This window comes from Octopus sinensis, linkage group LG20, assembly GCF_006345805.1.
Source record: "Octopus sinensis linkage group LG20, ASM634580v1, whole genome shotgun sequence".
In the NCBI taxonomy this organism is placed as follows: Eukaryota; Metazoa; Mollusca; class Cephalopoda; order Octopoda; family Octopodidae; genus Octopus; species Octopus sinensis.
This window is the reverse complement of record NC_043016.1, coordinates 10,741,327-10,755,893: the sequence shown is the minus strand read 5'-3', so window position 1 is coordinate 10,755,893 and position 14,567 is coordinate 10,741,327. Positions and strand designations below refer to the sequence as shown.

The 14,567-nt window shown below is 38.9% G+C and overlaps 1 protein-coding gene across 1 annotated transcript in view; it reads left to right on the top strand.

Moving 5' to 3' along the window:
- LOC115222571 (centrosomal protein of 104 kDa-like) overlaps nucleotides 1-14,567 on the top strand; it is a 185,608-nt gene that overhangs the window by 156,004 nt on the left and 15,037 nt on the right. Inside the window, exon 22 of the mRNA XM_029792847.2 lies at nucleotides 10,261-10,369. Within this exon, the coding sequence (XP_029648707.2) occupies nucleotides 10,261-10,369 (109 nt within the window). The remainder of the gene's footprint in view (nucleotides 1-10,260; nucleotides 10,370-14,567) is intronic.

Genomic DNA, 14,567 nt, shown 5'->3' with positions numbered 1-14,567 from the left:
CTTCAACACAACCAAAGCATTGTATAGGGGATTAGTGGAGGGGAGGTATGGCGATGATTTAGGGGCAAACCTGAACGTTGACTAGGAATACCTGACCTGCCTGTTCAAGACAACTTTCGGGCCAGGACCTATGAACAACCTCCAAAGATCCCTTGCCTGCCTGTGATATCGAGAAGCGCTACCCATTTGGGATTAGCTCTACAGACATGGATCGAGAAGCACGGGGCCGACCTGCCCGAGATGCAGTCAGAGCAATGAAACCGTTCTGCATGCACTCGTACAGTGTCCAACCATTTCTGACCTGCGGGCCTATGTCGAACAACTGCTATCACGTGTGGGACAAGTCAGTTTATCAACTGAGTCTATCATGACTATTGTCGCGCCTCCTTCCTTGAAATGGGAAGGAAGAGCCATTTTCATCATACTTGTGGCTATGGCGAAAGAATGTATCTGGCGGACACGTCTGAAAGGTCTAGAGACAAACACTTTCCTCTCTGGTGAATCCCTCATCAACTTCTTCAAGTATCACTTGAAGAGGAAGGTGAGAGTAGAGAGGCAAGTTTTGTCTAGTGAATGTTTCAAAAAAAGATGGGTGAATGTAGCAAGGATGGCACATGTGAACGACGGAGCCAGCTTGAACATAATCCTAAGAACCAGAAAAAGAAAGGAAAAAAGAGAGTCACTTACTGTAATGTGTTTTTTGCATGACATTATTGCTCGAGGTTACCGTGGTTTCTTTCCATAGGCTTTTTTTCCACGGATAAACCTAATCTGTTTCCAATTTTACACTATGACACTTCTGTGATACACAATCCCTATTGATCGTTTTTTTTTTCTACCGCAATCCCTTTTGATTGAAATTCTAACCCCCCTTTTTTTTTCTTTCCTTTCCAAAAAGAAAAGCTCTACTTTGTATTTTGTCCCCTCTGTGTTCAGCCCTGTGTGGCTAATAAAGAAACATATATTCCCAACCAATATATATATGTATGTATGTATATATATATGTGTATATATATATATATATATATATATATATATATATATATATATAATATCATCATCATCACCATCATTTAACGTCCGCTTTCCATGCTAGCATGGGTTGGACGGTTCAACTGGGGTCTGAGGAGCCTGAAGGCTGCACCAGGCCAGTCAGATCTGGCAGTGTTTCTACAGCTGGATGCCCTTCCTAATGTCAACCACTCCGAGAGTGTAGTGGGTGATTTTATGTGCCACCGACACAGTGCCAGACGAGGCTGGCAGACGGCCACGCTCGGATGGTGTTTTTATGTGCCACCGACACAGGTGCCAGATGAGGCTGGCGAATGGCCACGATCGGATGGTATATATATATATATATATTCTCAACCAATATATATATATATATATATCATCAGTTAATAAAAAAGACATGTGAAAAAACATTGAAAGTGGCTCAAGAATTTCACTTCATTAATAATTTTTTTTTTTGTCATTGACCCTCAGAAGGGCAAAAGGCAAAGCTGACCATGGAAAAATTTGAATGCATAACAGGAACTAAATATCACAAGGCATTCTGACCAATGCTCTGATACTGTTACTAGTGCACTATTCTGTAAATAATGGTTTTCCTCATTAATATGTGCTCAATTATAATCATAAAGTTTCAAGCTGAAATTTGCAGAAGTTCTACATATTTTACTGACCTTCAATTAGATTGATAGAACAGTTTGTTAATTAGTATTCTTTTTTTTTTTTTTTTTTTGCTCTAACACATAAATTTCGCTAGTTTCTGATAAGTATTTAATAACATAATTGCATCAATAATTGTATGTATAATTGGCACAAATTATATCTCGCTTTCCTTTTTTTTTCTACGATGTGGTCTGTGTGTCAGTGTTGATAATTTTGTGGGAAAAAATATTAGACAAGGATTGAAATGTTGTGTGTGTGTGTGTGTGTATAATTTTATAAATGTGTATATGCAGCACGGAATTTTGTCAGTGAACAGGTCGCGGTCTGAAAGCGACGAAGATATTTTGACAAATTAAATTTAAATGTTGAAGTGAATCTAACGGTTTTTGTGTGTTTCTTAAATGGCTTACAAACACCTTCCACGCTGCATCATCATCATCATCATCATCATCATTGTTTAACGTCTGTCTTCCATGCTAGCATGGGTTGGACAGTTGAACCGGGGATCTGGGAAGCCAGAAGGCTGCACCAGGCTCCAGTCTGATTTTGCAGTGTTTCTACAGCTGGATGCCCTTCCTAACGCCAATCCTTCCTAATGCCAAGTGTGTATATATATATATATATGTATGTATGTAAATTAGAAATTGTGGTACAACAAGGCACCAATGTTTGCTGGAAATATCAATTGATAAAGATACAATGCTATGTAAAGACTCAAAAAAAGATATACTAGCAAAGCTATATGCGGGCAGTGAACATAAAAAAATTTTTTGCCTTACCTCTAGGCAGAACATTGTAAAAATGGACAATCCAGAATGGATAATCTAGGACCCGAATTTCAGACTTTCCAAAATGTGGTTGTTATTGTAAATTTGATTAGTCCTCATCAGCTAGATTCACCTTTGATGAAATTTTAAAATATCACATCATAAATTCAGCTGAATGCCTAGACTTTAACAGAACCAAGATCAGTGAAAAAGTTTTCTATAAAGATTTTAAATGTCATTGCAATACAATAGTTTACATAGCGTCTTAACGTTATCAACTGCTATTTCCAGCAAACATTGGTGCCTTGTTGTGCCACTGTTTCTTATATATATATATAATTCTACTTTTATGGTGCTTTATTTGGCTGGGAAGTGATACTTTTGTATTGCAATGATATATAAATTGTATATATATATATATATATATATATTGTTGATATGCCATGCTTGAGAAGACCCATCAAGCCAAGTGAATTGTGGCTGATGGTGGTGTCACATAACTGGCACCCATGTAGGGTGGTACATAAAAAGCACCTTTCAAGCGTTGGGCCTCATGGAGGCAATGACAAGTGACTGAAACCTGTGGTAATATTCCGCACTTGAAAAGGAAGATCCATTGTGGCAGAGACCGATGTCCCACAAATGACACCTGTGCCAGTGACACATGAAAGCACCCATCACACTCTCAAAGTGGTTGGCGTTAGGAAGGGCATCCAGCCATAGAAACCATGCCAAATCAGATTGAAGTTTGGTGCTGCTCCTCAGCTTACCAAGATCTTTAGTTAAATGTGTGTGTGTGTGTGTGTTGAAAAGTTCCTGGCAGGAGGATCAGTTAATTATGATTTTATTTAACATATTCCTCTCTCAGATTCATACATTTATTGCAGTGGTCCTTCAGTTTTTCTAAGTCCTGTAAAAGAATTTGAAAGGTTGGGCCTCCAACCAGACCTTTGGCAGTACCCTTAAAACCAGGTGCATTTCAGCATCTCCTTGTGTGTGCATCTATATATATATAGTGCGCTGAAAAGTTCTTGGCTTTGGGTAAAAGAAAATAGAGTTAATTATGATTTTATTCAACATTTTCCCCTTTCAGATGCACACACTTATTGTAGAAGCCCTTCAGTTTTTCAAAGCCCTGTAAAAAGAACTGGGGAAGTCGGACCTCCAACCAGGCCTTTCACAATACCCTTAAAACCAGGAACTTACCAGCATCACTACCCTCCACCCTCTAATATCAACCGATGCAAAGCCACTACTGCAAAAAGACTAAAAGGCACCTTTTGCAGAAGACACCACACTTATAGGCTCAAACTAAGATGCGCAACATTACAAAGTATTACTCTTACCGATGCAGCCATGTTCCAATCTATGCAGATGTTATGTTGTTAGAACATTCTCCCGCTTAAGCAAGTGTTTGCTAAGTCTGACTCAATTACAGTATAACTAAAATACTTGTACACCAGTTGTAGCCAATAAGATCTGGAAAGAGGGATCCATTCATGTTGTGACTCCCCCTCACAAATAATCTCTTTATATATTAGTTAAACACTACAGCACACCTACAACTGCTCAGCAAGTGTGTATGTGTATATATAAATATATATAAAGTGGTAGTGAAAGGACAACATTGGTAAAATCCAATAATGTAAAGTATTTGAATGCATCTTATATGAAAAACAAAGAAATTCATGGCTGGGAATTTTACCAGATTTTATTGATTTATTTCTCATTTTACCGACTGTCTTGTCCAGAAGACAATATATATATGTATGTATGTATGTGTATATATATATATATATATATATGGTGTGTGTGTATATATATATGTATATATATATATATGTATATATATATGTATATATATATATGTATATATATATATATGTATATATTATATATATGTATATACATATATATATATGTTTATATATATGTATATATATATATATATATATATATGTATATATATATATATATATGTATATCTTAGTCATGCTACAAACACACACATGCACACACACATATGTATCTGGCTGTATATATGTATCTATCTCAGTCTTGCCATATCTCTCTGTCTGTTTATCTATCTATCTGTATCTGTCTGTCTGTCTCTCTCTCTATCTATCTAGATACATACATACACACAGTTCACTAAGATGATGGTTGCATTACAATGTCATATACATAAATGGTTTATGTGGGAACAAGCATTCTTCTTCCTTTACATATACACACACACACACACACACACACACATCATGATCTTTATTTAATGTCTGGCATGGTCTGGATGGTTTGACAGGAACTGTAAAGGCAGAGAGCTGCCAGAGAGGTTCCAATTGCCTGCTTTGGCACGGTCTCTGTTGCTAGATGCCCCCTCTAATGCCGACCACTTTACAGAGTGGACTGGGTGCATTTTTATGAGGCACCGGCAGCACTGAAGACACCAAAGAATTTACAAGACACGACTCCCCAATGGAGTGTGGAGAAAGAAAGTGGCTTTGTGCCAAGTGATGAAAGGTTAGAGAATGAATTGAGGGACAGAAATAGGCATCTTGGAGTAGAAGAGATCCATGGGTGTCTCAGTTGGAAGAAAGAACGAAGAGAGAGAGAGAAAGAGAGAGACTCAGATTACAGGGAGGTGAATATAAATGAACTGAAATAAAGGATTGGACAGGGTGAATGGGTGGGCAAGTCTGCAAGACTGCAAAAGGAGACTGGGAGGTGGAAGGAATGTAGTGGGAGTGGGTGGGGTACAGAAATTTATAGGCAGAAAAACTTGTTTATGAAATAATAATCCTTTTTGCTATAGGCACAACGCCTGAAGTTTTGAGAGAGGGGACAAGTCGATTACAGTTCTCAACTGATACCCATTTCATCAACCCTCTAAAGCAGGGGTGGGCGAACTTTTTTGATCGCGGGCCGCACAGTGCATCTTTGGAACCTTGGCGGGCCTCATTTATAAAAATCAAGTGAAAATATTTTTAAAGGTGGTTATAGACCTATAAACACACAATTGATTGAAAGGAAATTTTGTGAAATATTCCTCTCGGCGGGCCGCATGAAAACCTATGGCGGGCCGTAGTTTGCCCACCCCTGCTCTAAAGGATAAAAGGCAAAGTCAGCCTAGGCGGAATTTGAACGTGCAACGTAAAGACGGACGAGATGCCACTAAGCATTCTGCCCGGCGTGCTAACGATTGTGGCCAGCTCGCCGCCTTATATAATAATACTTTCTACTATAGGCACAAGACCTGAAATTTTATGGGAGGGAACTAGTCGATTACATCGACCCCAGTGTTTCACTGGTACTTAATTTATTGACCCCGAAAGGGGGGAAAGGCAAAGTCGACATCGCCGGAATTTGAAATCAGAACCTAGCGACAGGCGAAATACCGCTAAGTATTTCGCCCCATGTTCTAACGCTTCTGCCAACTCGCCGCCTTATGTAATATAATAATAATAATAATAATAAAATGCTTGTGTAACCAACCGGTCTTACCCCCCCCCCCACACACACACACTCCCAATAGACAGAAAGTGATGTTACAATTCTATGCCCACCACCGTAATTAGCTGCTGCTTAATGGACCAGACTCTTCTTAATTAAAATAACCTTCGGGGAGGCAATCAAAGATTGTCAGTAGACTAGAAGCAAGGGAGGCAACTCCTAAATTTGTGATATTACGCGAAAATTTGTATATATATATATATATGTATATATATTCGCTTGATCGTCATAAGTTTATACCTATACACATACACGAGTGAGTGGACGAACGAAAGAACGGGGCATTTAACACATTTTTAATAGGAGTTGCATATATTATTATTTAAAACAGTTTGATTCAGACCGATGCAACTTAAATTTTCCTCAGCTCGTTACACGTAGCTCGTCTGGTTGACAGACACACCCACGCACATGCATACACACATACACACGCATATGTATGTATGTATACTCTTTTACTCTTTTACTTGTTTCAGTCATTTGACTGCGGCCATGCTGGAGCACCGCCTTTAGTCGAGCAAATCGACCCCAGGACTTATTCTTTGTAAGCCCAGTACTATCGGTCTGTTTTGCCGAACCGCTAAGTTACGGGGATGTAAACACACCAGCATCGGTTGTGAAGCAATGCTAGGAGGACAAACACAGACACACAAACACACACATATATATATACATACATATATACGACAGGCTTCTTTCAGTTTCCGTCTACCAAATCCACTCACAAGGCTTTGGTTGGCCCGAGACTATAGTTGAAGACACTTGCCCAAGATGCCACGCAGTGGGACTGAACCCGGAACCATGTGGTTGGTTAGCAAGCTACTTACCACACAGCCACTCCTGCGCCTATGTCATGTTTTTTCTACAGTTCTTGTCAATAATCTGGGAGAATTCCTCGTAATTGCGTTGCTATTGTTTAATGATGTTACAATATAAAAATCTATACAAAAATTGATTTTTTTTTCCATTTTGTTATCCATTTTTTCCATTATATTATCCACAGAACCTCAGCCCTTCCCGCCAACCGCGAACCTTGTTCATCATTTTCTATATTTGCACTCCCACCCCTACAGCCAATTCTAACCATTCCTCGCTCTCTCCATATCTCTCTCACTTTTACTCTTTTACTTGTTTCAGTCATTTGACTGCGGCCATGCTGGAGCACCGCCTTTAGTCGAGCAAATCGACCCCGGGACTTATTCTTTGTAAGCCCAGTACTTATTCTATCGGTCTCTTTTGCCGAACCGCTAAGTGACGGGGACATAAACACACCAGCATCGGTTGTCAAGCAATGCTAGGGGGACAAACACAGACACACAAACATATACACACACACATATATATATACATATATACGACAGGCTTCTTTCAGTTTCCGTCTACCAAATCCACTCACAAGGCATTGGCCGGCCCGAGGCTATAGCAGAAGACACTTGCCCAAGGTGCCACGCAGTGGGACTGAACCCGGAACCATGTGGTTGGTTAGCAAGCTACTTACCACACAGTCACTCCTGCGCCTATATATTCTTGCTTTCTTTATCCAGCCTCCAATCTCGTTCTTTTGCAACTGCCCTCCCTCACCCATAATGGTTAATCCAATGCTGCCCCTCACCACCAATTTAAGAACCACAGATGTTGGATTACACTGTTTAATCTGTCCCTTGCAATTTTTAAAATAGTTACAATGTGATTTCAGAAGGATAGAGAGATCTTGATGTTTATTTTTACTTTTAGGACGTACATAACCCATACTGCCAAATTTTTTAAGCATCTCTGGTGATTCTTGATGGGCTGGAGGCTAACCTGGTCTTCATATCCTTTTTGGCTTTATCTACCAAGCTACTGTCTATTCAGATATCTGATCCCTTTGTTGGATATATATATATAGGTGCTCGAGTGGCTGTGTGGTAAGTAGCTTGCTTACCAACTACATGGTTCCAGGTTCAGTCCCACTGTGTGGCACCTTGGGCTATTATATCAATGCCATGTGATTCTGCATTTGCACCAAGTTCTTCTAGACGGACATTGTTGTAGAGCTGAAAAAGAGGTAATTTCTACTCTTCTCCTCTGGAAGCCATCTACTCGCAATACCAGAGGGCGCACACTCTCCTACCCTGATGTAATCTCCAGGGATACAGTCATCCAGCAGCAGGACCTCCGTAATGCCATGATGGACCGTGAAGTCTGGCGTAGCATGGTAAATTCCATTGTCTCGACCACGGTTGAACAATGATGATGATGATTGGGCTAGTGTCTTCTACTATAGTCTTGGACTGATCAAAGCATTGTGAGTGGATTTGGTAGACAGAAACTGAAAGAAGCCCATCATATATATATATATATATATATATATGTATATGTTTGTGTGTCCTTGTTTCCCCCCTCCCCACCCAATATCACTTGACAAACAATGCTAGTGTGTTTACGTCCCCATAACTTAACAGTTCGGCAAAAGAGTCTGATAGAATAAGTACTAGGCTTGCAAAGAATAAGTCCATGCTCCAGCATGGCCACAATAAAAATAACTGAAACAAGTAAAAGAATTTTTTTTTAAATGATTCATTGGAAGAAATGGCAAAGTCGACTGTATTCCATCTCCATTATAATGATGTGAATTAAATTTAGAACATAGAAGAATTTTGTAACTAAACAGAATCCAGCACATAGTCTCGAGCAGTGTTTCTCAATCATATTTTCCTTATGGTCTCCTTTGGTTCCAGTTGTACTCTGCTGGACCCTCAAAGCCATTTTTTCCCCCCTCTTTTATACAATTCTTAATAACCATCATCATTTTGAGTGTGGCCATAGCCAGTACCGCCAGACTGGCCCTCATGCAGGTGACACGTAAAAGCACCCATTGCATTCTCGGAGTGGTTGGCGTTAGGAAGGGCATCCAGCTGTGGAAGCTCTGCAGCCATCTGGTTTGCCAGTCCTCAGTCAAATCGTCCAACCCAAGCTAACATGGAAAGCGGACATTAAAGAATGATGATGATGATGATATATATATATATATATATATATATATATATATATATATATAATATATATATTTAGTGAAGGGAAGAAATGGAGCTGAACGAAGATTCTACAGAATTCCTTTTATTATTTTCTACACATGTTTCAAAGGCCGCAAATTTCCAAATTCGGATTGAATAAGGAGACCATTTTGCAGCTATCTCTTCAGGAAAATCCAGGAATTTAAATCTCCAAACAAATGCACAGCAAGCAATTCGAGAGACAGTTTGTGCCATTCCATGGGCTCCTAAGGAGCGTTTTGTTCAAATTGCTTGCTGCGCATTTGTTTGGAGATTTAAATTCCTGGATTTTCCTGAAGAGAAAGCTGCAAAATGGTCTCCTTATTCAATCCGAATTTGGAAATTTGCGGCCTTTGAAACATGTGTAGAAAATAATAAAAGGAATTCTGTAGAATCTTCGTTCAGCTCCATTTCTTCCCTTCACTAAATATATTAAACTTCAATTATCTGCGCTAAGGCACGGTTGCAACACCCCATGGTCGTAACTTCAACCGTGTTTTTTCTGTTGTGATTTTTGCTACCCAGGTATCGGTTAAATTTTGAATAATCCGTAACAAGATAATTCATTTATCCATTTCAATTTTATATATATATATATATATATATATATATTCACAAACTGTGCTTGAGGAGACCTATTGAGTAAATTACATCAACATCAAAACCAAATGGAAATTGTAGATGTGATACCCTGTGCCGGTGGCACGTAAAAAGCACCATCTGAATGTGGCTGTTGCCAGTGCTGCCTTGACTGGCTTCCGTGCCGGTGGCACGTAAAAAGCACCAACCAATCGTGGCTGTTGCCAGCCTCGCCTGGCACCTGTGCCAGTGGCATGTAAAAAGCACCCACTACACTCACGGAGTGGTTGGCATTAGGAAGGGCATCCAGCTGTAGAAACTCTGCCAGATCAGACTGGAGCCTGGTGCAGCCTCCTGGCTTCCCAGACCCCGGTCGAACCGTCCAACCCATACTAGCATGGAAAACGGACGTTGAATGATGATGATGATGATGATTTAATAGACGTTAAATAATGATAATAATTAGGAAATGTATAAAATAGAATGTTAAAATATTTTGTGGTTTGTAGAAGTACAACAACCTTATTGCAGATAAATTCTAACAACAAAATATTATATGGACCCTTAAGGATTATATGGACCCCTGTTGTTAGCCACCATTCTAGAGTCTAGAACTTTACTGTTTTTGCCACTGCTATAATTCCTTTCAGTTTGAGTACTAAAAATGTTCTTCTTTTCTTTTCTTATTTTTACAGCACCTGTATTTTCTGTGGTGAGAAAGACAAATCATTTGATGAAAAGGGACTTGATCTTCATTATTGGAAACATTGCCCCATGTTGAAACGCTGTGGTAATTGTAAACAGGTTTGTGAGCAGTATTTTTTTTTTTGGCTTATTATCATGTTGTTATTGCTGTTATTCTTTAGTTGCCCCCACCTCATCCCACCAAGGACAGATCTATGACAAACATACTATAGCCATGAAAATAAATATTTCATCTGTCTCTCAGACTAAATCCACCACCACCACCACCACTACTACCAACCTCATCATCATCTCGTTGTTGTCATCATCATTGTCATCAATGACAATACAAGTCTTCGAAGACATTTGCTTCCATAACTTCCAAAATAAAATTTTGGATTTTATGGAAGTCCAATGACCCTCCATGTTTGTTTTCGTTCAGTTTCCTTGTATGTCTCCACTGTCCTGTTGTTGTTTTCAACTTTGACCCTGCATAAAATCCAAAATTCTATTTTGGAAGTTATGGGAGCAACTGTCCTTGAAAACTCATATTGTTGTTGAATGCTTGAAATGAGGAGTAGATAGACAACTGACAACTGCTGCAGGATCGTTACTTGTCCTGTTTTCCATTTTTTCTCATTGTTTGCATATTTAGCTTGTTTGTTTTCATACTTCATGTTGTTTCCAATTGGTGACGTCCTGTACCATAGACACACACACATACACACAACACACACACCACCACTATATACATATATATATATATATATATATATATATATTATGTAATTATATATATATAATATATATGCACATATATATTATTTATATAATTATATATATATAAACACACACACATATATATATGTGTGTGTGTGACTTTGTGTCTGTGCTTGTCCCCACATCACTGCTTACAACTGGTATTGCATGTTTAAATCCCCATAACTTAACAGTTTGGCAAAAGAGCCCAATAGAATAAGTGCCTGGCTTACAAGAATAAATTCTGGGGTCAATTTCTTCAACTAAAACCCTAATCAAATGACTAAAACAAGTAAAAGAATGAAAGAATAAATTGGTTATTCTTCTACAAGACATGAGATATTTTAATTCTTTAATACGATTCCTAATAATATTTGATTATAAAAATAGAATAGGATCTTTTAAACATCAAATGGCTATGGGGATCTACCAGTGTAGAATGGGAATCTAAGAGGTCCATAGGCGAAGAATGGTTGAGAACCATTGCTGTAAAGGGTTATGGGCACTGCCTCACTCCTTTGGGTCAGATATAGTGTGCAAGAGAAAAGACTGTACTGGGATGGCCATGTATTTATAAAGACAGTTACATTAAGGGGTGCTGGTCTCTAATTGTAGCGGGAACATGTGGAAGGGGTAGACCAAGGAAGATGTGGGACAAAGTGGTATGAAAGGATCTACTGATATCAGGACTCACAGACGGGATGACAGGGGACTGAGACTTCTGGCAGTTTGCTGTGCTTGAGAAAACAGCATCAAGCTATGTAAAAGCATGGTTGTCTTTGCATAGAAGCTCATCCCCTGAAACCCTCTCCAACTGAGCATCCCTAATCTTGTAGACTTGTAGGTGCTTGTGCCATGTAAAAAGCACCTGTGATGGGGCTGCATAGAAAACACCCAGTACACTCTGTAATTGTGGTTGGTATTAGGAAGGGCATCTAGCTGTTGAGACCAAGCCAAAACAGACATGGAGCTTGAACAGCCCTCATCAGCTGGTCAGCTCTTGTCAGACTATCCAACCCATGCCAGCATAGAAAAAAGGACATTAAATGATGATGATAATGATGGTGATGATGATGAAGACACATAGCTTACTGGTTAGAGTGTTTAGGATTGAGAGATTGTTAGGATTGTAAGGTCATCAGTTCAATTCCTGGCAGTATGTTGTGTCCTTGGGCAAGAAACTTTATTTCATGTTGCTCAAGTTCACTCAGCTGGCAAAAATGAGTTGTACCTGTTTTTCTAAATACATTTTTTATAACATTAGACAGTTCCTCAGTTAGAATAATGGGATGAGATTTGGTTACCATATTGATTAAATTAGTCAGCTTTCAGGAAGCTTCCTTCCTAATTTCAACAATTTCTTTTTTCTTTTTTTTTTTTCTGTACCCAATATTATTGATATTATTGCTCTTCAAAATTGATTGATATTCTGCAGAATATTGGTTAGTAATTAGAAACAAATGTATAAAATTTTGAAACATTCAGACAGACACAGACGCATGCACAAACACATACACACACACACACACACACATATACATATATATATATATATATATATATATATATATATATTATGTAATTATATATATATATATATATATGCACATATATATTATTTATATAATTATATATATATAAACACACACACTATATATATGTGTGTGTGTGACTTTGTGTCTGTGCTTGTCCCCACATCACTGCTTACAACTGGTATTGCATGTTTAAATCCCCATAACTTAACAGTTTTGCAAAAGAGCCCAATAGAATAAGTGCCTGGCTTACAAAGAATAAATTCTGGGGTCAATTTCTTCAACTAAAACCCTAATCAAATGACTAAAACAAGTAAAAGAATGAAAGAATAAATTGGTTATTCTTCTACAAGACATGAGATATTTTAATTTCTTTAATACGATTCCTAATAATATTTGATATAAAAATAGAATAGGATCTTTTAAACATCAAATGGCTATGGGGATCTACCAGTGTAGAATGGGAACTAAGAGGTCCATAGGCGAAGAATGGTTGAGAACCATTGCTGTAAAGGGTTATGGGCACTGCCTCACTCCTTTGGGTCAGATATAGTGTGCAAGAGAAAAGACTGTACTGGGATGGCCATGTATTATAAAGACAGTTACATTAAGGGGTGCTGGTCTCTAATTGGTAGCGGGAACATGTGGAAGGGGTAGACCAAGGAAGATGTGGGACAAAGTGGTATGAAAGGATCTACTGATATCAGGACTCACAGACGGGATGACAGGGGACTGAGACTTCTGGCAGTTTGCTGTGTGCTTGAGAAACCAGCATCAAGCTATGTAAAAGCATGGTTGTCTTTGCATAGAAGCTCATCCCCTGAAACCCTCTCCAACTGAGCATCCCTAATCTTGTAGACTTGTAGGTGCTTGTGCCATGTAAAAAGCACCTGTGATGGGGCTGCATAGAAAACACCCAGTACACTCTGTAATTGTGGTTGGTATTAGGAAGGGCATCTAGCTGTTGAGACCAAGCCAAAACAGACATGGAGCTTGAACAGCCCTTCATCAGCTGGTCAGCTCTTGTCAGACTATCCAACCCATGCCAGCATAGAAAAAGGACATTAAATGATGATATAATGTTGAGGTGATGATGATGAAGACACATAGCTTACTGGTTAGAGTGTTTAGGATTGAGAGATTGTTAGGATTGTAAGGTCATCAGTTCAATTCCTGGCAGTATGTTGTGTCCTTGGGCAAGAAACTTTATTTCATGTGCTCAAGTTCACTCAGCTGGCAAAAATGAGTTGTACCTGTTTTCTAAATACATTTTTTATAACATTAGACAGTTCCTCAGTTAGAATAATGGGATGAGATTTGGTTACCATATTGATTAATTAGTCAGCTTTCAGGAAGCTTCCTCCTAATTTCAACAATTTCTTTTTTCTTTTTTTTTTTTCTGTACCCAATATTATTGATATTATTGCTCTTCAAAATTGATTGATATTCTGCAGAATATTGGTTAGTAATTAGAAACAAATGTATAAAATTTTGAAACATTCAGACAGACACAGACGCATGCACAAACACATACATACACACATATCATATATATATCCAGTGCCGCCTCGACTGGCTTCCGTGCAGGTGGCACGTAAAATGCACCAATCCGACCGTGGCCGATGCCAGCCTCGCCTGGCACCAGTGCAGGTGGCACGTAAAAAGCACCCACTACACTCACGGAGTGGTTGGCGTTAGGAAGGGCATCCAGCTGTAGAAACATTGCCAGATAAGACCGGAGCCTGGTGCAGCCTTCTGGCTTCCTAGATCCCCGGTCGAACCGTCCAACCCATGCTAGCATGGAGAACGGATGTTAAACGATGATGATGATGATGATGATGATATATATATATACACACACACACACACATACATATGAGGGGGTGCTGAAAAGTTCCTGTTTTGCGTAAAAGAAAAAACAGTAGGACCAGTTAATTATGATTTTAATCGACATCTTCCCCTCTCAGACTCACACACTTATTGCAGCGGTCTTTCAGTTTTTCTAAGCCCTGACAAAGAACTCGGGA